Below are 26,086 nucleotides of genomic sequence, written 5' to 3'. Positions count from 1 at the left end.
TGAAGGCAGACATGAAGAAGAAAAGCATGGTTAATAGAAAGCATAAAGTAAAATGTTATGTGTGAGTGGATTATACTCCCTTATTAAAAGAGACAGGTTGGAGTTTTAAAATGCTATTTACAGGGGACATAGACGCTGAAAACAAAAACAATAGATAAGTGATTAACGAGTGGAGAGGGGGGAAGCTGTCCCAAAAGGATGTGGTATTAATCTCAGACAAAATAGACTCCAAAGCCAAAACAGTTGAACGCAGGAATAATACTGTCAAAAGATAGAATCTATCGTGTTTGGAACAAGCTATTTATGTCCCAAAGAACAGAGAATGCAAAAACTATTAGAAATGAAAGAAGAAGCATATTTTGGAAGTGTCTGAGAAATGTTAGTGAAAGCCATTGAGATGCCTTTGCAGGTTCAGATTAGAGTGTGTGTAGGTCAGGTTTCCCTGGTGGTCTTGTGGTTAGAAATCCATCTGCTAGTGCAGGGGACTCAGGTTTGATCTCCGGTGGGGGAGGATCCCACATGGCACAGAGCAACTAGGCCCATGTGCCACAACTACTGCAGCCCAGGCACTGGAACCTGAGCTCCGCAACAAGAAGTCCACGCAGCATACAAGAGTCGCCCCCGACTTGCCGCAACTAGAGAAGGCTGCACACAGCAACTAATACCCAGCCCAGCCTAAAATAAATAAATGAATCTTAATCAGCTGGTAAAGAATCTGTCTGCAATGCAGGAGACCTGGGTTCGATCCCTGGGCCAGGAAGATTCCCCTGGAGGAGAGCATGGCAACCCACTCCAGTATTCATACCTGGAGAATCCCCATGGACAGAGGAGCCTGGTGGGCTACACAGGGTGGCAAAGAGCTGGACACCACTGAGCGACTAAGCACAGCACCCAAAAAGAAGAAAAAAATGTGTAGGTCAAGGTCAGTTCAGTCGCTCAGTCGTGTCCGACTCTTTGCGACCCCATGAACCACAGCACGCCAGGCCTCCCTGTCCATCACCAACTCCCGGAGTTTACTCAAACTCATGTCCATCAAGTCGGTGATGCCATCCAGCCATCTCATCCTCTGTAGTCCCCTTCTCCTCCTGCCCCCAATCCCTCCCACCATCAGAGTCTTTTCCCATGAGTCAACTCTTCCCATGAGGTGGCCAAAGTACTGGAGTTTCAGCTTTAGCATCATTCCCTCCAAAGAACTCCCAGGGCTGATCTCCTTCAGAATGGACTGGTGGGATCTCCTTGCAGTCCAAGGGACTCTCAAGAGTCTTCTCCAACACCACAGTTCAAAAGCATCAATTCTTCGGCGCTCAGCTTTCTTCACAGTCCAACTCTCACATCCGTACATGACTACTGGAAAAACCATAGCCTTGACTAGACGGACCTTAGTCAGCAAAGTAATGTCTCTGCTTTGGAATATGCTGTCTAGGTTGGTCATAACTTTTCTTCCAAGGAGTAAGCGTCTTCTGATTTCATGGCTGCAATCACCATCTGCAGTGATTTTGGAGCCCCCAAAAATAAAGTCTGACACTGTTTCCACTATTTCCCCATCTATTTCCCATGAAATGATGGGACCAGATGCCATGATCTTCGTTTTCTGAATGTTGAGCTTTCAGTCAACTTTTTCACTCTCCTCTTTCACTTTCATCAAGAGACTTTTTAGTTCCTCTTCACTTTCTGCCATAAGGGTGGTATCATCTGCATATCTGAGTTTATTGATATTTCTCCTGGCAATCTTGATTCCAGCTTGTGCTTCTTCCAGCTCAGCGTTTCTCACGATGTACTCTGCATATAAGTTAAATAAGCAGGGTGACATTATACAGCTTTGACGTACTCCTTTTCCTATTTGGAACCAGTGTGTTTTTCCATGTCCAGTTCTAACTGTTGCTTCCTGACCTGCATATAGGTTTCTCAAGAGGCAGGTCAGGTGGTCTGGTATGCCCATCTCTTTCAGAATTTTCCACAGTAGGTCAAGGTAACATTTGTAAAATGTGTTGAAGAGGATCTGAGGAATATATCTCAGATTCATAACAATGGTTATATTGGAGAGAGTTTGACAGGCATGTAGGCACTCTTTAAAGCCACAGAAAGTCTCTGATGCTGATCCTCCTTTTTTAAAAAAAATAGTTTTATTTATTTATTTTTGGTTGAACTGAGTCTTCATTGCTGCGATGGTTTTTCTCTAGTGGAGAGCGGGGGCTGCTTTTCGTTGTTTCCGTTGTGGTTTGCAGGCCTCTCATTGCAGTAGCTTCTCTTCTTGCAGAGAGGCGAGTAGGCTCAGTAGCTGCGGCTCCCAGGCTGCAGAGCGCAGCAGTTGCGGCACATGCACTTACTTGCACTGTCTCCTGTGGGATCTTCCCGGATCAGGGATCGAATTGTGTCTCCCGCCTTGGCAGGTAGATTCTTTACCACTGAGCCACCAGGGAAGCCCGCGGATTCTCCTTTTACAGATGCGGACACTGAGGTACAGGGCTTTAGTCGCCTTTCCTAAGGGTTAAAGCTGACCAGCGAGTCGCAGAGGCACACCTGGGCTTGACATTGAGCTCTAACCCTGTGCTGTTTCTTCAGTATGGTGATCTGCTTTGCCCCCTGTGGGTTTCCGTCAGGTACCTTAAAAAGCACTGTATTTGTGATCAAGGGTGGGTGGGTAGCAGGGTAGGAGAAAAAGTGGAGACTCTTCACTGTACTTTTTTATCTTTTAAAACTTTGTGAGTACATTACTTATTCAAGTAATTAACTTAGAAATAAAACTTTGTTAGCATTTCAAAGGCATTATAAGCAGTACAGTTATATACAAAAATTAGACTTTTCCCACTGAAGAGTAAAGTTTTTTAATGCACTGTTACAAAGAAAATATATTCTGCAATATTTACTAGCGTTTTAATAACTTTAATAAGACTGTCTTATCTTCCCTTTGTTGATTTCTAAATTGGTAGAATTTTTCTCAAGTTAAATATATATATATATAAAATTAGGAAAACCTTGTATGTCTCCTAAGGCTAAATGGACATTAACAGCAATTCACACTCTGTACCACGGCCTCATCAGTGCTGTGTAAGGTCTGATTATTTAACTGCTAAGCTGTACCAGTACAAAGAAAATGAATCTGTTTTTTGTGCATTTTATTGTACATTTCCAATAGGGCTTTTAAAGCAAATGAGTATATCTCTGACTATATTCTCATAGGAGTGTTTTAAATGATATATTACAAACGGTGGTTCAGTGCAAGGCTGGTAAAACTGCAGTACAAAGAATGCCCATTTTGGGGTGCTCATGGCAAAGCTTTACTTACTCTGCTGGCATGTTGCCTTAGGTTACACAAGTATCAGACTGTTCTTAATGCAGTTGTGTTTTGCCAGGTTCTGTTAATGTTCATAAACATTAAAAAATGGAGGCATTATCTGATGTTACTGATATCTTTCTATCCTAGCCTAATATTCTAATTAGAACTCTAATGCTTTACTCATTAGATACTGGCTAATAAGACTTAAAGAGGTGGATAGGAATATGCAGTAAATCCCTTTCAGTTAAAATCAGGTATCTTTATCATGTTACATATAATTCTGTGTTTCATTACTTGATTTAATGGTGGTAGTACATCTGTTGATAAATACTCGTTTTCACTGATGTAGTAGTAGAATACTGTTAGGTAAAAAGATGTCAACACAAAACCACAATCTAATTATAAATCATTCTTTTAAGTTGTATAATTTTTGTGTCTCGGAGGGTATTTTTTTAAAGAGGTGTTTCCTTATAACTAATATATCTAGTTTGTTTTGGTTTTTAAAAAATCACTTATATTTCCTTACAACCATGAAGATGGCCTGGAGAGAGTCTTTTTCCGTTCCCACCGAAGCCACTTGCAGAATTATTCTGTTTTTGTCCTTTTCTGCTCTCTTGTCACCTCCTTCTTCTGTTCTCCTCCACTGGCTGTCTCTTGGCATACAGTTTCCTCTATTAACGATAGGAGTTCCAGAAGGAGAGAACAGATGGATTTAGAAATGTGAATTTAGATTATGTTTTGTGTTTTTCCTCTTCTGTTGTAACCTAAGACTTGGAATGCAGATAATTCCTTTTTTGTTTGTTGAGCTCTGTAGTTCAGCCCTTATCTAAACAGTGTACCTGAAACTTCAGCATGTTTAATTTACTTAAACTTGTTTCTGTATTAAAGTACTATAGCATGTGCTCTGGGAGATCATTGGTCCGATTCCCCTTAAAAGCCTGAGTAAGTGAGTAAGTGAAGTCGCTCAGTCGTGTCCGACTTTGCAACCCCATGGACTGTAGCTTACTAGGCTCCTCTGTCCATGGGATTTTCCAGGCAGTAGTACTGGAGTGGATTGCCATTTCCTTCTCCAGCGGATCTTCCCGACCCAGGGATCGAACCCGGGTCTCCCGCATTATAGACAGACACTTTACCGTCTGAGCCACCAGGGAAGTTTGACTGATGTCCACTGTACCTAAATAAATCACATTAAGTAAGACCTGTTATTGGCCTGGAAGATGTATGCCTTAAAAATTTAAGAAACTTCTCTACCCAGGAAATGTTATCTACTGCTAGTATCTTTTCCTCTTAATATATTTTTTGTTAAATGTTTAATTATTGAAATAAAAATATAGTAATATTCTTTCAAAAAAGCAATCAACATATTAAAATAAGATCAAACTCCTCACTCACTCCTCCGTATCTGGCATAATACTACTTCCCTAGATAAATTTGGTATGCATTTTCCCAGATCTTTCTAACAAACATTTAGATACTATGATATATATATTTTATCCCCAATTTAATAATATTGAGCATTTTCCATGTTGCTATAAAGCCTTTTTAATAATATGGTTGACTTTTGGGTTTTACTTTAGTCAGTAAAGGAAATGTTCTGTATTTCCTTCTTTCAAATCTTAATATTTTTTATCAATATCGTCTAGCCACTGGAAAACTAAATGGTCCTGTGATTTATGGTACAATTGAGTTTACCAATTAGAAAGTGTTGACCTTGAAAAAAGTCAGTTATTTTACCAGCAAAAATGGATTTATTTGGGAATAGCAGAGAATTGCAATTCAGGACAAGCAAGCCACAGTGAAAGCCATCGGCAAGTCCAAGGAACATTATTTTATAGAGAAAAAGGAGAAAGTTGGGAGGGGTCATTCTGAACAAAAGCCCATTGGAGAAAAGTGAGAGTTCAGGGTGATTATGGTTTCTCACTGGCTGAGTTTCTGGGGTAATCAGTTTCTTATAGGAGATGCAACGTACATCTTGTACTGTTGGGGCCTATAATTAATGACTCTTCCACTGAGGTCTGTAACAATTGATAAATCTTATAATTGGCATCAAATTGTACTGTGTGAGAGCTCTCCCTTCTGGCCTCATGGTTTTCCTTTCTTTTCACAGAAGGGGGGTTATGTTTTATTTAAAAGATAACAGTAACTAGTGCATGTCTTCATGGCCCAAAATTCAAGGAGTACCAAGTATAGAAAGGGAAAAATAAGAATCTCCCTATGTTTGCCAGCCTCTCATTGCCACTTTACTAATTATAATTCATAGTTTCTTTTATGTTTCCATTGTTGCTGCTGCTGCTAAGTCGCTTCAGTCGTGTCCAACTTTGTGCAACCCCATAGATGGCAGCCCACCAGGCTCCCCCATCTCTGGGATCCTCCAGGCAAGAACACTGGAGTGGGTTGCCATTTCCTTCTCCAATGCATGAAAGTGAAAAGTGAAAGTGAAGTCGATCACTCATGTCCGACTCCTAGTGACTCCATGGACTGCAGCCCGCCAGGCTCCTCTGTTCATGGGATTTGCCAGGCAAGAGTACTGGAGTGGGTTGCCATTGCCTTCTCCTTCCATTGTTAGGACTGTATAACAAATTACCCTAAAACTTAGCGGGATTAAAAAAACCTTTTAAGTAAGTGGACAAACTCTGTGTCTGGAGTTCATACAGAGCACAGTGGAGATGGCTAGTGTGCTGGATAACGTCTGGGTTCTTAGCTGGAAGACTGAGAGGCTGGGAGCAGGAAGAGCATGGAAGGCTTGCTCACTCGCTGTCTGGCAATTGATGCTGGCTGGTGGCTGAAACCCTGACTAGCGCTGTCAGCCACAACACCTACATGCGGCCCTTCATGTGGCTTCATGCCTTCCTCACAGCACAGTGGCGGCGTTCCAAGGGCAAGCATCCATCCCAGGGGAGGATGAGAAAGGGAAAGAAGTGTGCAGTGGCTAGATACTTCTCGCAACCTAGCCTAAGGTGTCACATGTAACACTTCTGCCATACTTTTGGTTGTAGCAGTCCTGAACCTGCTCAGCTTCAAGAAGAGGGGCAATAGACTTCACCTCTTTTTAAAATTGAAGTATCATTGATAAACATTAGGTTCAGGTGTATGACTTATATGTATTGGGAAATTACCATCACAGTAAGTCTAGTTAATAACACTTGTCACCATACACAGTTACAGAATGTGTATGTATGTATTGTATATACGTAATTTTTCTAGTGATGAGAACTATTAAGATCTATTCTCTTAGCAACTTTTAAGTATGCATATGGTATTATTAACTAGAATCACTATGCTGTAAATTATCTCCCTATAACTTAATTTTATTTAATAACAGGAAGTGTACATTTTGTCCTCCTTCACCCATTTCGCTCACCTCCGACCCCCAAACCCCCCCACCTCTGGCAACTGCCAGTCTGTTCTCTGTGTCTTTGAGCTCTCTTCTCTTGTTGTTTTAGTTCCGCATATGGTATTTGTCTTTCTCTTACTTATTTCACTTAGCATAGTTCCCTCAAGGTCCATTCGTGTTGCCACAAAAGGCAAGGTTTTGTTCTTTTTAAAGGCTGAATAATAATTCCACTATGTGTGTATACACATCCTGGAGGAGGGCATGGCAGCCCACTCCAGTGTTCTTGCCTGGAGAATCCCGTGGACAGAGGAGCTTGGTGGGCTACAGTCGATGGGATCTCAAAAGAGGCGGATGTGACTTAGCTACTAAACAACAACAACTTTCGCATATTTGTATTTATTTTTGCCCTTCTTGCCTTTGCTTTTAGAGTCATCCAAAAACTCATCACCAAGACTAATGTCAGGGAGCTTACCACCTATGTTTGCTTCTAGGATTTTTGTGGTTTCAGGTCTTTAATTTATTTTGAGTTAATTTTAAACCATTTCTGAGTTAGAGAACTAAATGTGATCAGATATAATTAGATTCTAGCTATCTCTCACTTGAGACATTGGGCTTCCTCAGTGGTGTGATTATGAGGAATTCTTGAATGTAACTTTGTATTATGTCATTTCTTTAAAATTCTCATTCTGTAATTTGGCAATGTATATCAAAACTTAAAATGTATGTACCTTCATTATAGCAACTCTTCTCTATATTCTAAGGAGATTAACCAGTATGTAAGAATGTTTTTATAGGAACATTCACAACATTGTTTTTCATATACAAATTTGGAAATGATGTATTTAAATGGAATGTGGTACAGTATTAAAAATTAGGTAGAGCTGGGTTTTGACAGTCTAAGGTTATTTCAAGCCATCCTTATTACTGAGAACTATATGAGGTCTGGTTAGGGAACACTGAACAACTGTTTAACCATTTATTTTAAAGTACATTTTTGCTGTTGGTTTTGGCGTTTCACTTAAAAAAAAAGTGATAACTATGAGCAGGCTTACTTACATAAACAGGCTGCCCTTTCCTGCATAATGCTATAATCTGAAAGCATACCATGACCTGAGTTTTTTATACACATTTTATATTTGATTTTATATATGTTATATCTTTTAATCCTCACCATGATATTAATGTTGATAATAGATTGTATTTATTTCTTTTGTAGTTTGAAACTCTGCTTTAGAAAGTAACAGACACAGAATTTGAACCCAGATACCTCTGACTTTGAAGCTGCTTTTTTGAACCACTGTTCTGTATGAGACTGTTTATCAGTCCGCAGGTAGATCTGTGCCTGGGAAAGAAGAGCACCTCCAATATACATGAGATTCTTGAGTAGACACAGAAAAATGGCAAATAAGTTCTTGTTTAGGTTCTGTGTTAGTTGCCCCAGGCTGCTTTAGCCCAACACCACAGACTGGGGGCCACAAACAGTAGCTATTTCTCATGGTTCTGGAGGCACTGGAAGTCCAAGATCAGGGTGCTACCTGATTTGGTATCTGGTGATTGGGCTCTTTTCTTGGTTTTCAGATAGCCACCTTGCTGTATCCTCATGTGGCCCAGAGAGGCTGAGGGCTCTGCTCTCACCCTCTCATGAAGTGAAGGGAAGTGAAGTGAAGTGAAGTCGCTCAGTCGTGTCCAACTCTTTGCGACCCCACGGACTGTAGCCTACCAGGCTCCTCCCTCCATGGGATTCTCCCTCCATGGGATTCTCCCTCCATGGGATTCTCCCTCCATGGGATTCTCCCTCCATGGGATTCTCCCTCCATGGGATTCTCCCTCCATGGGATTCTCCCTCCATGGGATTCTCCCTCCATGGGATTCTCCCTCCATGGGATTCTCCCTCCATGGGATTCTCCCTCCATGGGATTCTCCCTCCATGGGATTCTCCCTCCATGGGATTCTCCCTCCATGGGATTGTCCAGGCAAGAGTACTGGAGTGGGTTGCCATTTCCTTCTCCAGGGGATCTTCCCGACCTAGGGATCGAACCTGGGTCTCCCACATTCCAGGCAAACGCTTAACCTCTGAGCCACCAGGAAAGCCTCTCACCCTCTTATAAGGACACTAATTCCATCAAGGTGGCTTCACTCTCATGACTTCATCTAAACCTCATCACCCCCCAAAGACCCGTACCCCCAAACTCCATCACACTGGGGATTCGGGCTTTAGTATATGAATTTGGAGGGGTGGAGGGAATACGAACATCCATAGCAGATACGTTTTGATAATTCCAAAGAGAGATTTTCTGTTTTTCTTGTAATTTTTTTTAAAGAATTTCTCCAAGCTAAGATTCCTCATAGAAGTTCCATTTATCTGCTTTTTTGCCATTAGAGTCTTCTCTTTGATCTATGTTTTTTTCCATCAGCCTCTGACAGCCAAAGTTCTATATTAGGCTTCCTAGATAGCCTAAGAGACTATTTTAGGTTCTACATTTTCCCTAACATAAAATCTCGGTGCCAAGACTCTTACATTCTTTTAATCTCTGTTTTCTCCTTTTTTCCCAATGAAGAAAAACATTTATTCTAACCATACTATTTTGTCTCATCGATTTTGAAGATAATTCATTAAAGGAACTTTACATGACCTTCCTGGTTAGTTGGGGAAATCTAAATCTACTTTTAGTTCTTCCCTGGGATCTTGGGATCAGTGTTAGTTAGCAAAAGGGTTTACCTGGGGAGCAACCATTGACTGTAAATAGTCTGCATGTGGCTCCCCCCACTCCACTGCAATACAGAAAATATTCAAAGTTTATGGCTCCATACTGTAGTTACTGCTATGCCTGCTTCCCTTATATTAGTATCCTTTTTTTAAAAAATAAAAGTATAGTTAATTTACAGTGTTCTGTTATTTTCTGTCATATACCAGTGATTCAGTGTTATTCCATTATGGTTTATCACAGAATTTTGAATTTAGCTCCTTGTGCTATATAGTAGGACCTTGTTGTTTATTGATTTCCTCTTAATTATTTTGTTTTCACAAATGACTTCCCTTTGGAGTGGCCAAAATCAGCATCAGTAGTCCCACTGTATTCTTCAGATAAGTCAAGAGAAAACTGAGATGCACTGTAAATTAGGCCTCTGTTTAAAGAGTTTTATCAAAGCAGTGAGATTCTCTTGTTTTACTAAATGTGTTTTTCTAATTCTTTAAAGACTATATAGTTTACCCATCACAAGTGTTTGAATCTGACATACTGAATATATATCCCAACACACTGGTTTGGACAGAACATGTACATCCAGGACCAGAAATGTAGTTATGATACTTTGGCACCTCATTATGCAGAGCTTGCAGCATCGTCTGCCTGTGAACATGTAGAGCGTAGGTACCCAGCGACCTGTGGAAGACCAGCCAGAAGAGCAGGATCCAACTCCAGCTCTCAATGGAATGTCCCAAAGACTTGCTGCAGCTTGGACTGGAGATATAGTGCTTCAGTCAGCCAGACTCTCAATGAATAATTTCTTTTCATTCTTGATCTTGTGTGTGTGTGTGTGTGTGTGTGTGCAGGCACTTTTTAACATTTTTATTAAAGCTGAAAGGGCTTCTTTCTGCAAGGCATGAGTTGTAATTTGACTTCCCACTTCTGGCTTCCCTTACCACCTAAAACTGACGTAATTTCTATATTTGTCAATTGTATGTGAGTGAATTAATTTTCTAGAAATTTGTATAACAGGACAAATTATACATTACTGTGTTTTATCATAGTCCCAAAAGGAAGCTTATTCCATGTAGTAATACCTAAAGGAAGAGATCTCTTTTAGTGCTGAAGGAAAACACTGGGTATGTTAATCTTAGAGGCTATTAGGTAATTAGATATGGTCATTTTCACCTTATTCTGAATTTGCTTTGGTTCAATTGTGTATCACTTGTATATCAATTCACTGGAATATTTTGTAACCATTCAAAATTGTGGCTGGTTACACAATGTTTCAGTCTAATGATATGTTAATAAAAATTATGATACATTTTGTACATTGTAAAGTAAAATAGAATTGGGATTGAAAATCTCTACTTCAGAGTTAGTACTGGATATATTAGCTAACCTTCTCCAGACTCGAATTTCTTCATCTGTAAAGAAGGAATAATAGCCCCTGCCTCCTGTAGTGAGTGTGAGGATTATCTAAATTCTTAGTATAGTCCCTACCACATAAAAGTTCCTAGTAAATATTTGTTATTACACTGGTTGTAGTTATGTGTGATTTAGTAGCTCAGTTGTGTCCAACTCTTCGTATCTCCATGGACTGTAGCCTGCCAAGCTCCTCTCTCCCTGGGATTCTCCAGGCAAGAAAACTGGAGTGGGTTGCCATTCCCTTCTCCAGGGGATCTTTCCCACCCAAGGATTGAACCTGGGTCTCCTGCACTGCAGGCAGATTCTTTACCAACTGAGCCACCAGGAACCCTGGTGATTGATTGTAATTATGTGAAACTATGCATATTTTTAAGACTAGAAAACATAATGATAATTGTACTAGGCAGAGAATTAATCCACATTAATTCCTAAGTATTCTGTAATATTTCTTGTATTATACTGTAATACAAATAATTATTTAAATTATAATTTAAAGTAATATTTATAAATTCATATCATTAAAATATATTTGTATTTAAATGTACTTCTAATATAATGATAAGGTACTCCTATCCCACATTGATTAAACATATCAGTATCTGTTATTTATCTTAGAATTAGAGGCAGTCAGACTAATGCCATTAACAGCAAACTGTGCTGACTTGTGCATGTACAAAGAGCGTTTGGTTCTGAGGTTGACTAAATCCAGCAGCTAAATAGTATTGCTTGTATGCCCCAAACACAGTGGCCTTGTGGTTCCTCAACACCAACTCCCAGGTACCTTTTCATCCAGAGGCCTTTCCTAGTTGTTTATTCGGTCTGGAATTCCTGAATTCTCATGTCCTTGATCTTTACTGTTACTGTCGTGGAGATAGTCCCTTAAGTGTTCCTGCCTCTGTATGCATGATTTAAACTGGCTACTGGATTGCCACTGTATGCCATCCTATTTTCATTCTGTCTGTGACTCTTTGAGATTTTTATATTTCTTAGTTGTCTGATTTTCCCCACAAGACTGTATGATCTTTAAGAGTAGAAATTTTGTCCTTTTCACATCATATGATCAGTACCTGGAACTGTACTTGGCACATAGTAAGCACTTAGTAAACATTTTGAATGAATTAAGTGGATATAAATGATAGTTGCATTATAACTAGACATAATTAATGAGCATCTCACATTTTAAAATGAACATTTGTATATAGCTACACAAAAATATTTCTTTTTTCTTTTCTTTCATCGGTGTTTCCTAATGGCTTTACCTGATGTCATTATAAGTAGTGTTGAATGATTTAAGGGCTAGATAGTAAATATTTTAGGCTTGGAGTCTCTATGGCAGCTACTAAACTCATCTGTTTTAGGAAAGCAACACAGATAATATGTAAACAAAAGGGTGTGGCTATGGTTCAGTAAAACTATTTATGAAAATAGGCCTCCAGCCTGCAGGCTGTAGATTGGTGACCTTGCTATAGACTACAAAACCACTGCAAGGGTGTGGGGTAAAACTCTGACCCGCATCATCGCTGGAACATCAAAAAAGAACACAGTGAGCATCTTATCTGGTAGACCCACGTTGAAGCAGGAGGATGGGACTGATGCAGGCATGAAAAAGAAGCCTAGAGCTGGTGATGTGGCCCTCCATTGAAGTAAATTTGTGAGGAAATGGATTTGGGGGCTTTTCACATGGAAATCATGTAATTTGTAGATGTCATTGAGCTCCTGTTAGCCAGCAAGTCAGACCTCAGGACAAGGGCAGCAATTCTAGTAGAGCTATAGCCAGAAGCCAGAGCCGGCATTTGAGTTACGTAATGTACAAAGAACTGATAATTCATTGGTCATTTCAATCACAGCTGTAGGTTTGGGGATATGCTGTGTGGTTACTAAATATTAAACCCGCAAAGTTCTTTTTACTCCTTATTTGATGTCTTAAGTGATTAGATAGTGCTTGTCCTATCCAGTGACACTTTTTACCTAATAAACCTTTATGTTTTACACAATCTACTTAGAGGTGGAGGAGGAGTAATAGGAAAAGATACATATGCTTATAAAAACGTAAGGACATCTCTAGTGAGATTCACAAAAAGCCCTGAGTTTTGTGGAGGCTTACTTTGCCAACGAACGTCTGTCTAGTCAAGGCTATGTTTTTTCCAGTGGTCATGTATGGATATGAGAGTTGGACTGTGAAGAAAGCTGAGCACCGAAGAATTGATGCTTTTGAACTGTGGTGTTAGAGAAGCCTCTTGAGAGTCCCTTGGACTGCAAGGAGATCCAACCAGTCCATTCTAAAGGAGATCAGTCCTGGGTGTTCTTTGAAAGGACTGATGCTAAAGCTGAAACTCCAATACTTTGGCCACCTCCTGCGAAGAGTTGACTCATTGGAAAAGACCCTGATGCTGGGAGGGATTGGGGGCAGGAGGAGAAGGGGACGACGGAGGATGAGATGGCTGGATGGCATCACTGACTCGATGGACGCGAGTCTGAGTGAACTCCGGGAGTTGGTGATGGACAGGGAGGCCTGGCATGCTGCAATTCATGGGGTCACAAAGAGTCGGACACAACTGAGCAACTGAACTGAACTGAAGGTTAGGAGAGAGAGAGATTTACCATGCATAGAATATCTTTTTGTACTTTTGAATTTTGTACTGTGTATACATATTACTTATTGGGAAAAAATTAGTAAAACTTAAACAGAATATACGCAAAGTAGGAAATTCATTAGGTCTGTTTTGTGACCCAAAGGCTAGAAGTCTTTTTTTCAATTTCTTTAGAATGTATAATTTGTTTACAGTATTAACTATAGTCACCATGCTGTACATTACATACCCATAACTTACTGATTTTTTTTTAACTAGACATTTGCACCTTTTGACCTCCTTCACCCATTTTGCCCACCCTTCTCCCCCTGCCTCAGGCTGCCACCAGTCTCTTCTCTATATTCATGAGATTTTTGTTTTTAGATTCCACATATAAGTGAGATCATACAGTATTTATCTTTTTCTGACTTACTTCACTTAGCATAATGCCCTTGGGGTCCATCCATGTTGTTACAGGTGGCAAGATTTCAATCTTTTTTTATGGCTGAATAATACTCCTGTGTGTGTGTGTGTTTTCTTTATCCATTCATCCATCCGTTGACACTTAGAGGTTATTTCCGTATCTTGGATATTGCAAATAATGCTACAGAAAACATGCAGTTATATGTATCTTTTGTATCTTTGTGTTTTTGTTTTCTTAAGGTAAATACCCAGAAGTGGAACTGCTTGATTTATATAGTAGTTCTATTTTTAACTTTTTGAGTAACTTCCATACTGTTTTCCATAGGTTGCTACCAATTTTTATTTCCACTGACAGTGTACAGGGGTTTCCTTTTCTCCATATCCTCACCAACACTCATTATTTACTGTCTTTTTGATAATAGCCATAGAATGTATAAAAGGGTTTTTGAATTGATTCTTTGCGTATTTAGGAAGGTTTAAGGTATCCAGCATATTTTTTTTTTTACAATAATTAAGATCTGTTTTCTCATTCTAATTCAAATAGAACTACTTTTAGTGGTATACAGAAAAACAAGTCTGATCATCTTAGCAATTTATAAGATGATTTATTCTGTTGTTTTAGATGAGGTCATATTTTGTCTAGCATAGTAATAATAATAGCTAACATTTCTTCTTTCTTGTGTTGTCACTACATTTCATATGTGCTATGTATTTAATTCTTACCTGTATTCAGATCTAGGCATATCCTCATTTTACCACATGAGGAAACTAAAGCTTAAAGGTGTTAAAGAATTTGCCAAAGGTCTTGAAACTCTAGAATGTTGCAGAGCCTGACTTTAAATCAACATCTGTCTTTGTTCAGAGTCCAGCTAAGCACAAGTGCCATGGAGTGGCTTCCCCAAATAATTGCAAGTGATGTTAAACTGCTTTAATGGAGAGAGGGTGTGATTATAAAGTAATGAAGCAGAATTGAAAAGTTGCATGCTCATTCTGTTTACTCTGTGTCATCTCTTTTAAGATATATGAGGTTATCATTTTTAAACATCCTAAAAGGCCTCAGCATAGGGTGAACATTCATAAAAGGATGATGTCTGTTTATTGATAGATGGGTCTTTTCTTTTCAGTTATCTTTTAAACTTCATAATCATATGGTTCCAAAATTAAATTATATGTTAAGATAGACAATGAAAACTTCAAATCCCATCTCATCAGAACCTACTCTGTTCCTCCAACCCACTGCCCAACCCCTGTGGTATCATTTTTATTAGTTTCTTATTTATCCAACCACTGTTTATGCAGATGTAAGCCAAAAGGAAAAAAAATCCCTTTCTTTCAAAAGGCCTTTTCTATAAAGGGAACCTATTTTTCTCTCTCTTTGCTTCTAATTTTAAGTGAGAAAAAAATCTTGTTAACCAAGTTTACTCTTTCTTTAGTAGCTCTCCTCTATGGTTAAGTGCTTTTCCTTTGGTACGTCTAATAACATATGGCAGTAGGAGTTTCTGTCACAGGTAACTTTTTAAAATTCCTAATTTAAGTAGGTGAATTGCATCAGACCACAGTATATTTGAGTACTATGTTGAGGAGAAAAAAATGCCACCAAACTGATCAGGCCCTATATGTATTCTGTGTTTTTATCTGATATTTGATTTTGAAGGTACAATAGATAGTGTGGTAGTGTTCATTAAAAAACAAAGCATGATCTTTCTGATAAGTAGTATCCGTTTTGGTAAGTCTGGTGGCTAATTTCCTTTTTTCTTATTCATTGTAGTTGAGGCAGTCGCAGTCCTACTGCACAGACACAGAATGTCTTCAGGAATGTAAGTAATGATGGGACAGGAGGAGGCTTGGCATTGGGGGCACAATTAGAGATCGGAATATGACTGAACATTTGCCAGAAATTATTCTTACAGTTTGCTGTTTAAGGAGATGACTCTCAGTAATGTATCTCCTACTTAAAATGCTAAATTTTTTAAGTTAAAAATGTGTTTTTTGGTCCTGCCACAAAATCAGAACTGCTTCATTGAATAAAATCACAAAACCATAGATACAAAAAAAGGAAAAGAAAAACTTCCAGAATAATAAAAGATGACCACTGTTGACAACTTGGTGTAAACCCTCCCAAGACCTTTTTTGGGGGGCAAATATGTGAGGAACCGGTCACTTTGGGCGCATTGGACTGAACACCCGGGCTTTAGCACAAACCCCTCACTCTTTCCCTAGCATCTATCTGCATCCATTGGCAACTTTGAGAGTTTGTGAGTGCAGGAAGGGGAGGCCATTTTTTGCCAAGGTTTGGAAGCTTTGGGAGCCATTGGAATCATTCCCTTGGCTCTGACATTAGAAGTCTCAAGAGGGTATGGACAGTGGGGAGGTTTCTCCATGACTTTTGAGGCAGTGGTGATGATAAAGTGAGAATCAGTGTAGGAAGGTGGATCCTGCATGGTGAATGTAGCTGGTGGACTTGGTGGCCGTAATATGAGGCATCTTTTTTCAGGACAGAAATAACCTGAGGGATACTTTGAAGGGAAATAGTAGCCAAACCAGTGCTGTACCATAATAATTTGACCATAAGAATGGAAGTATGACATTCACAGGATGGTGAAGCCAGGCACAATTCAATTCATATATACCTAGAAACATGGGATCACTTTGTATATGTTGTTTTTCACTACTATATTGTGACTATATCAACATGTATTTACCTTAAAAATATTGACTAAATAATAATTCATTATGAGGATGTACCAGTGTTCAAATAATTCCCTTCTGTTGGAATCTTAGGTTACTAATATATTTTTGCTGTTATAAATAATACTTAAATAAACATCCTTATGTACATTTTAAGACTTTTGACATACTGCCAAATTGCACTTATTAGTAGGCTAGTTGCTTGTACTTCGTATCTCTGAAGCTGAGTGCTACTTTATTATGTATATGAAGCTAAAGCAAAACACAGCAAGGTGTCATTATAAAGAGGCTTGTTACTACATTATTAATTACTGTTATTACTGTGTGAGCTGAGCATCCCATCAAATTCTGTAAATGGAACCACTTAGAGAAATAGAAGCTAGTACAGTGCCTGGCTCAAAGTAGAAGCTTTGTCAGAAGGTAGTCTTTTGGTGCAACAGGACAATAACCATATGCCTCTGGGCAAGAAAGTAACGGACAGACGTTCCATTAGGTTTGGGGCATGATGGGTGGTGATCGGTGCCCCTACTCCAGGTTTCTTTGCATTGCCTCTTCAGCAGCATTCACTAACCTACAGTGCTCCCTCTGATAACCAGCTCAGATTTTTGCCTCAGCAGAAAAACTAAAACCTGTTTTTCTTGTTGGAATTAATCTCACTGAACTTCTGATGGGGAAAAAGAAATTTATTGTATTTGTGGTGTTTGTGACCCTTGAGCCAACCCCACCTGTAAACCAAATATACTCTTATTTCTGTGAGTGAAATTTCACTTCTTTAATCCAAACATAAAAGCAAGACTCTAGAGCTTGAGTATTAATTCAGTTATCTTGGCCAGCTGTCCACCGCCCGCTCCGCTCACCCCAGTCCTTTTAGCATTTGGTGGAAATCCTTTCTAACAGCCATGTCTTTAAATGGTTTAAGCAGTTGTTTCCTCTGAGTGATATGTAATTATTTTTCTGTGTATTTTAAATCTTCAGCAATGAGCTAATGCTCATATATAAAGTATATATGTTAATCAGGGGTCCCCACAACCCCCCTTCTGTTTCAGTAACTTGTGAGAATGGCTAACAGAATGGAGGAAAATAATTAAATTACTTTTACCGGTTTATTATAATGATGCAGCAACCAAATGGGAGAGATGTGTAGGGCAGGGGACAGGGGAGGGGTGCAGAGCTTCCCTGTCTTCTTGGGTACACCACCCTCCCAGCCAACTCCATGCGTGCCCTGGCCCAGAAGCTCCGTGAACCCCATCATTCAGGGGGTTTATGGAGGTTCCGTTTCATAGGCGTGAGTGACTAGATCATTGTCCATCTATATAAGTTTAGAGAAATAACCCCTCAGGATCTGTCAGCTGTTAGATCCTCTCTCTTTTTCATCTTCCTTGTGTCCAGCTAAATTAATAGTGTCACTGTGAATATCCCATTTGACATCTTACTTGTAATACTTACTTTTTCTTGTAACCAAAGACTTAACCATTGAGTAGAATGGAACACTGTATTTTAGTGTACAAAATCTTTTTACATTTTTATGATGTGACGTTTTTCTAGACCACAGAATAAAAGGTATTTATCCTCTTAAGGCAAGTAATTCCTAGGCAGTGAAGGGAACAGGTTTTATATCCCCCATGTGATTGTACTTCTTTAATACTCAGATTATTTGGCACTATATCAGTGTTTAGAATGTTTAGTGCCAAACAGTCATCACAATAAAAACCAAAGTGGCCAGATCACGTAAAGGCTCTCTCACTCCTCCCTGTTGACTTTACAACAGCTGCCCCTCATACTTGCTTGTATTGGCCGCATGCAGTGCCAGGGAGTTTGAGTAGCTTATATGTTCTGAGACTTCATGAAGAAGCCCAAGTCAGTTCAGATGTCCGGCATCTCTAATCCCAAAGTACATGGTTCAAAACTCAAACAGTTAATTGGTGTGTAGTGAAAAGAGGATTTCCTACTCATATTCTCCCATCTGTCCAGGTCCTGTCTTTGGGCATTATTGGCCCTCTGTGTATCTTTCCACAATTTCTTTATGCATATACAGGCAAATATTTATTGTTTGCCACCCCCCTTTCTTAGTACACACTGTTTTTCACCTGTTTTTTTCCCCTCCGTCAAGAAATAGCTTGTCGCTTGTCTCATGTAAACGTCCCTCACCATTGTGTTACAGCTTCACCCCAACCCCCACATACCATAATTTCTTATTTGAATGCTCTTGGCAAACATTTAGGTCTGTTTTCAGCTTTTTGTTAATAACCCTGCAGAGTATGTCTATGTAAAGTACCTTCTAGAGCCAGTCTTAAGTTTGTGTTACTGCTGTAAACAAGAAAAACAGTGTGATCATCGGTTCGACTGTCCTGGTTCAGCTATTGCTGATATGGGCCTTAAGTTATTGGAGAATGAGAGAATGCTCTTATCAAACCTAGGAAGTCAGGAAAACTGTATCTGTTTAGCCTTTTTAAGTAGAGAATTCTGCATATAACTGCCCTGCAGAAGTTTTAGAGGCACACTTAGCTTTTTCTTCCTCCTCCTCCCATCACCATTTCAGGCTTTTGCCAAGTGTTGTCCTTCTCTCATCTTGTTGCCATTTATATCTGACCCTTTTTCATTCTCACTTCACCGTCTTATCCAGTCTGGTCATTCACACCAGGACCTTTCTGCACGTAGTCTTTTCTGTGCTCAGTTGCTAAGTCATGTCCACCTCTTATGTGACTCCATAGACTGTAGCCAGCCAGGCTCCTCTGTCCATGGGATTTTCCAGGCAAGAATACTGTAGGGGGTTGCCATTTCCTTATCCAGGAGATCTTCCCAAACCAGGGATAGAACCCATGGTTCCTGCCTCGTGTCCTGCATTGCTAGCAGATTCTTTATCGCTGAGCCACCAGGGAAGCTTAATTTAATCCTAAAGCTGATCAGCTATAGCACAGATCAGTAGTGGCGGATGTTTATCGAATACTTATTGTGTTCCAGGTACTGTGCTACTTTTCATGTACTGATCATTTCCATCTTTACAACTATTCTATGAGATGATGGTAATATTTCCATTTCACAGGTTAAAAAAAAATTGAGGCACAGAGATTATTTATTTAAGAGGTGGTAAAGTCAAACAGCTATGAGATAGTTTCATTTTTAAAAAGTTAATGAATTAATTAGGAGACGTAGGAAACCATTGTTTCAAACTAGAAATGCTACCCTAGTCTAGAGAACTAACGAAAGAATGGGCAGAGGAAATGGAGCTTTTTTTTCACCAGACGAGAGTGGGTTGTAGGATGTTGTTGAATGAGTTAAATGAGATCATGCCTAACAGGGAAAAATAATGAGTTCGCAGAATGACTGAGTTTGCGAAGTTGGTGAATGGCAGCCAAACTAGCGATGAACTATTGCATCAGATTCACTTGGAAAGCTTTAAAAATATTGTTGGTTCCTGACCCCACCCCGGAGGCGCTCCTGATTTAGATGATATGAGGCAGGGCCTTAGAAATGGTGGCGTGGATGTTGTCACAGGCTATTCTGTTGGGCATGCAAGTCAGGGATCCATTGGATAAAGGCGGAAGAAGGAATGAGGTTGACTAGAGCAGAGGAGGATTTTTCTGAGAAATGGTAAGTGGTAACATTGATGAGTAGGCTGAAGAGTTCAGAGTCGAAGCAGTAGACAGTGGAGAGTGAGTCACTGGGTTAGTCAGCAGAGGTGTGTGAAGAGCAGTGCTGTAAGCAGGCTTTTTCGGCAGCAGTGTGCAGGAAGGAGAGGCTGCGGTGGGAACCAGGCTAGGAGACAGCACTGGGGAGCTAGGAGTCATGTTAGCACCATGGGAGTCTCACACAGAGAGTGAGGATTTTACCACGTTTGCTTTGTCTAGAACTAGGCATTAGTAAATTTGGGATCTGAGGTTTAACTATCTGAAACTTCACAGTCCTTTACTTGTGAAGAGCATCAAAAAGCAAGGGACCCATTTTCCACACTGAATTGGCATTGGGCTTACACTTCAGGTCTAACTAATGTAGCATTTTAGTTCTGAGTGGTACACTATATGAAGTGATCATATATAGACAACACAGTTCTCTTTCTTTGACTCCTTTTATATACTCTAACAGCTAGTTGTAAGTTTATCAAAAATCCTTCTAAAAACTGTATTTGCCAATTTTACTACCCACAGGAGTAATAATTTCCAGGGGCCTGTCTTCTATGTGATATTGTCAGAGATTATGACATAGCGAAGAGGTTAAGAGCACAGACCCTGGAATGGGGCCACTGTATTTAAACCCCAGCTTTGCCACATGCCGACTGTATGACATTGGGATTTAACCCCCCATTCCCCAGTTTCCTCATCTATAAAATCAAAGGTATTATATACCTGCCATAAAATAAGATTGCTAAGGAATTCCCTGGAGGTCCAGTAGTTAGGACTCAGCACTTTCACTGCTGATGGCCTGGGTTCCATCCCTGTTCTGGGAAGCTGGGAACTAAGATCCCACAGGTCTCCAGGCGCAGCCAAAATAAAAATAAACAGATTGTTAAAAGGGATTAAGAGAGATAATGCCTGGTTCAAAGTAGCCGCTCAACTTTTAACTATAATTCAGTAATAAAAATAATAGATAATATTTTGCTTTAAAAAAAAATAAGTCTTGGAGCAGCTTAAAGGATAGAGTTAGAGGAGTCAAGAGTAAGTATGAGGAGGTTGGTTAAGAGGCCATTGCAGTAGACTAGACAAGAAGCTTGAACAAGTGTGGGTGTGGAGCTGAAAGTGGACAGATTTGAGTGGTATTTAAAAACTAAAATTGACAATAACCACCTATAGATACTATTTTCTCTAGAAATCTGATCTTCTAGAATTTTCATTTCTGACACTTTGGGTTCTCTAATACACATTTCATTTATTATAAATTTGTTAAGCTCGTTCCATGAGCCAGGTACTTATTCTGAAATAAATAAGATATGGCTGCCTTGAGGGACTAATATCTACACAGACACCTGATTTTTTTTTACTTCTGGATAAATGCATAGACTTTGAAATAACTAGATCTTAATCCATATTCTTTTTCCAAAAAAAGGCCAAATTAATCTCTTTGTTTGAAAATCTCATTAAAGGGATCTCTAATTCATATATGTACAACTTAGATGTCCCCTTTTCCTTAAGCTCTATTTTTTTTTCAGGCTGCTTCTCTAATTAAAATGCATGACCCTCTCTCCCCTAGCATGGCTTTCCTGTATATCAGGTGGTCTTAACCTGGGTTCTGCAGATCTCAGTATAGCTATGAATTGCCATGAATCTTTTGCAATTATTAATATATACAAAATTGTTGAATGTGTGACTGTTACAGTGGGAAGAGTCTTTTCTTTATGAAATTCTCAAAGGATTCTATTACCACACTACTATACTATTAAAAATCTTTATTTAATAGGCTCTGGCTTATGACTATTTTATACCATTTACCATTTAGATTTTCTCACAGGAGGAAACAAAATTGAAGATGTGATATTTAATAATTCTTAAAAGTATTAATAGTTTTTATATTAATACAGTTTTGAAGTTATTTAAACATTATAGTTTGTTTTTTACTAACAACATGGTAATTATTCAGCGGGTTTTTTTTTGTTGTTGCAAATACATTTTCTGTTTGTCTTTAGTGCCAGGACCCTCTAGTGATAATGGCATCAGTATTACCATGATCTTGATGGCCTGGATGGTTATTGCAGTGATCTTGTTTCTGTTGAGACCTCCTAATCTAAGAGGATCCAACCTAACTGGAAAACCAGCCAGTCCTCATAACGTAAGTGTTGTGGATTAGAGATCTTTTGGGGTGGGGGGATGGGTGTAGCCTGGGAAAGGGGTGGAGTTGTTTTGACTGAAATATCTAAATTACCAAAAGGAAGATTTAGCTCACAGAGTAAATTAAATTCTTCCTGTGTAGTTCCAGTAAGTCTTGCAATCCCAAATGGCTTAGTTTTCATGGAGTTACACATAGAGAAGTACAGACCAGTAGCCCCCACATCATTTTAAGATAAATTTCAATGTTTACTCACACGAGAAACATAAAAAGTGGTCCAGTTCATAATAATCCAGTGATAGTTCTCAAATCTCAGTCCTCCAGTTTCTAGGTCTGTCCACCTCACAGTTGATCCCTTTGCCTCTCATGTCCCAAGGTTCCTAGATACTCTTTCTAGCTACAGTTCAAATGTCCCTACTTGCGCATGCACACACACACACACACACACACACATTCACTTATTCACTTTCTCTCTCTCCATTTTCTCCCCTTCTGTCCTAGATATCAAATATAGCAGAGACACGGAGCCCGTCTGGCTCAACCTGCTTTCCCATCCTATTTCTCTCAAATTCATTCTGACTGACAGTTCTGCATCACAATAGATCAGCTGAGCTGGCAAAAGGAGTGGTAGGAATCATTTATGTTGATAAATCTTGATAGTCACGATTATAACAATTTTTAGAACCTAAATGAAAAATATGATGAAGTGACCCAACAGGGAGTTTTTGATTAACGTCTTTAACAGAGGCCTCCATTACAGGATTCTTTTTAATTGTTTTCAGAGCCAGTATTTATACTTGTTTTCTTTCTCATTTGATTTGGGTATTATCTCTTTAAAACTATTTCCATGGTGGCTTCACTTGTTGGACACCAAATTATCCCACTAGTTCCCTTCTTCAGCCTAAAATAATTGCTTCTTTCCCCTAATCTTGTGTTGCTAATATTAAAAAGAAATTTAACTAGACCAGTTGCTTATATAGGAGAAAGCAAATATGCAATGTTAATTGGTCAGTGCTTTGGGGCTGGAACATTTAGATATGTAGCATGCTGACTTTAGTAAAGAAAGAAGCCATCATTAGCACTATGTAAAATGCCTTATTTTTAGGTTTTCTTTGAGAGGAGTATATCCATAAAACAGCTTGTGTGTTGTCTTGATAAAGTGCTTTCTCCCTAGCCTTTTTTCTTTCTGTGTACAGTTTTGTTACTTTCATATCAAAGAGCAACATCCTCAATGTTTGGCACTAAATTAGAAGCCATTTAAAAGTGACAGAAATGCAAGATTACCATCATTGTAGACCAGCAGTTCTAGGAATGGTAGTCCCACAGCTCTAGGAATAAGCATGAAGACATACTGACCAATTCCAAGCAGAAAAATTGAATATCATCTGGGGTTTCATATAGCATATCAGAGTAATAAATAAGTGGAATCTTCCTAAAGATTCCTAAAAGCTCTGCTCTTTCCTTTACAGTTCAGATGCTTTCTAGTACAAGTAACAAAAATCATTTCAGCCTGGTTTAAGTAATTGGCTTTATTGGTGCACATATCAAAAAATCCAGAGGGAGGGTCAGTGTTTAGAAAGTTTTAACAGTTCATTAGAGACCTAATCTCTTTCCTCAGATCATTATTTATTCCAAGGTAGGCTCCCTTTCTGTCCCCTGTAGGGCAGCTACCAGTAGCAGCTGGAGCCACCTATTTCCTCACTGACAGATGTTCTGTAGAGAGAAATACAAGTCTTTAGCTTCATTTTAATTGTACTGTACTCAGTCACCTTATTAGCAAGAAGGATGAGACTACCTTAATTGGTTTAAATATCACTTCTAGAGCTGTCAGGGAGAGCACTTTCAGCTAAGTCAATATCACTGTTAGAAAATTTTCTTTTCTTCCATACTACAAAGAAGAAAGAGACAAATGTTGGTGAATCACAGTGCTGTCTTGTGCAGAAACATAGGAGAAGTCCAAATAAGTATATGATTTAGGATGGGAAGCTGAGGGCCATCACTGCTCAGTTCTTACTATATGTGTTAGATTGGTTGTACTGGGGAATTTAAGAAGTCAATTTCATAATTTCTCTCTCTCTGATGTCAGGGTCAAGATCCACCAGCCCCTCCTGTGGACTAACTTTGTGGATATGGGAAGTGAAACTAGTTTAACACCTTGCACGACCAAATGAACGAAGATGACCAGAGTACTCTTAACCCCATTAGAACTGTTTTTTCTTTTGCATCTGCAGTATGGGATAGTATTGTTTTTCATGAGCTTCTAGAAATTTCACTTGCGAGCTTATTTTTGCTTCCTGTGTCATCACCTTTCCTATATTTGAGTAAATGATTACATTAAAAAGTTACATGGGGCTTTTTCGGTTATCCTAAACTTAAACATTCCATTCGTTCTGTTTGTAACTGTGATCATAATTTTTGTGGTAATTTCTGGCCTGATAGAAGGAAATCTGAGATCTCTACATTTAAATATTTTAAGTACTTTCAATGGGTTTAAAAATCGTTTTTCTTTAATAAGGTATTTATAAAGTTATTTGGGGTTACCTGAGATTGTATGAAAGAAAATTAGAACCACACTGTATTTATATTTACCTTGGTAGTTTATTTGTGGATGGCAGTTTTCTCTAGTTCTTAGGACTGTGACAACTTTTGGAATATTTTACAAATTACAGCTGAAATCTGTATCATCCACTACAGATGATTTATGTGGCTAAGAAAAGGAGAAAAGAAATGAAATAACTGTTTACTAAGTTTTTATTCCCATAAAATGTCTAATATTCAGAAAACTTTAAATAAACATGATTTAAATGGTGGATGATTTACAGTCCATTATATGAAATTTGTAAGCCTCTGCACACTAGCCTTATTACACAGTTCATGAAAGGAGGAAAAAATTTAATTCTTTCTACCTTTGCCAGGTATAATCTATACAGTAATAATTTAAGCTATAACTTATTTTTAGAGTGGGTGCCTCTCAGGAAACTGCTTTTGTGTTGTAAACTTCCCTGTTAAATGAAACGATCTTAAAGCTGTCTTGGGGGCCTGTTTGGTTACTGACATTTGAATGCTTTCACTTACTCTTTTTTTTTTTAGAAGAAAAAATTTAGAGTCTTGTTATCTTTCTGACTTTAAAAAATATTTAATGAATTCTTGGTTTACTCCAAGGGAAAAGGAGGAAAATGAGAAACAATCAAGGATATTTTTTCTCAACCTCTGTTTCATTCTTGTTTGGTAATAGGATGGATTGGGGTGGGGAGGGGCACTAATATAAGGAAAATTTTGAAATATATAAAAATGTAAAAGGTTTCATTTGTTTTTGTTCAGTTTGAAAGAAAATGAATACAAATGGCATTAAAAAGTCTGCATGACCTGTGTGGTTATAGAATTTTTTTTCTAACAAATGATTGCAGATGATTTATGGGGGCTAGAAGATATTTTGCTGTCAATGTAAGGATGCTCCCCCTCCCAGATCAGTTTAGCTTTTCACTGTATAGATCTGAGAAATTACTTGTATGAATTAAATAAACTTCTCTATATTATTGTACTGTTTAATAGAGTCTCTGATACAATTACGTGACACTTGTAGGGTATTTTTCTCCTTTATTATGATTCTATTCTAGGCTATAAACACTGTAAGGGCTTCATTTCATTATATAATCTGATATCGAATGCTTGCATTCCTCCTGTGCATCTTGGCTTTGTGCTCAACTTTTCTTGAAATAAAATAACCTACTGTTAATTACTTGTGTTAATCGAGGGGTGTCATAACACAGGTAAGTCAAATCCTGGGTAAAAGAACACCATAGATTTAAGGGTTTTCGTCTTAATATGGCCTATTAAAAGCCTTCTCAGCTTCATAGCTTTTAAAGCAGAAAGGGCAGGAATGGCCTAAGATGGAGCTGAATCCCTGTAATCATTTCTTTTT

The 26,086-nt window shown here is 38.8% G+C and overlaps 1 protein-coding gene across 1 annotated transcript in view; it reads left to right on the top strand.

Moving 5' to 3' along the window:
* SMIM14 (small integral membrane protein 14) overlaps window positions 1-25,795 on the top strand; it is a 60,954-nt gene extending 35,159 nt beyond the window's left edge. Inside the window, exons 3-5 of the mRNA XM_052642157.1 lie at window positions 15,488-15,536; window positions 22,025-22,167; window positions 24,251-25,795. Of these exons, the coding sequence (XP_052498117.1) occupies window positions 15,488-15,536; window positions 22,025-22,167; window positions 24,251-24,283 (225 nt within the window). The 3' untranslated portion in view covers window positions 24,284-25,795. The remainder of the gene's footprint in view (window positions 1-15,487; window positions 15,537-22,024; window positions 22,168-24,250) is intronic.
* The last annotated feature ends 291 nt before the right edge of the window (window positions 25,796-26,086 follow it).

This window comes from Budorcas taxicolor, chromosome 6, assembly GCF_023091745.1.
Source record: "Budorcas taxicolor isolate Tak-1 chromosome 6, Takin1.1, whole genome shotgun sequence".
NCBI lineage: Eukaryota > Metazoa > Chordata > Mammalia > Artiodactyla > Bovidae > Budorcas > Budorcas taxicolor.
Note: the sequence above shows the minus strand (reverse complement) of the source record. Positions and strands in the feature narration are given on the sequence as shown.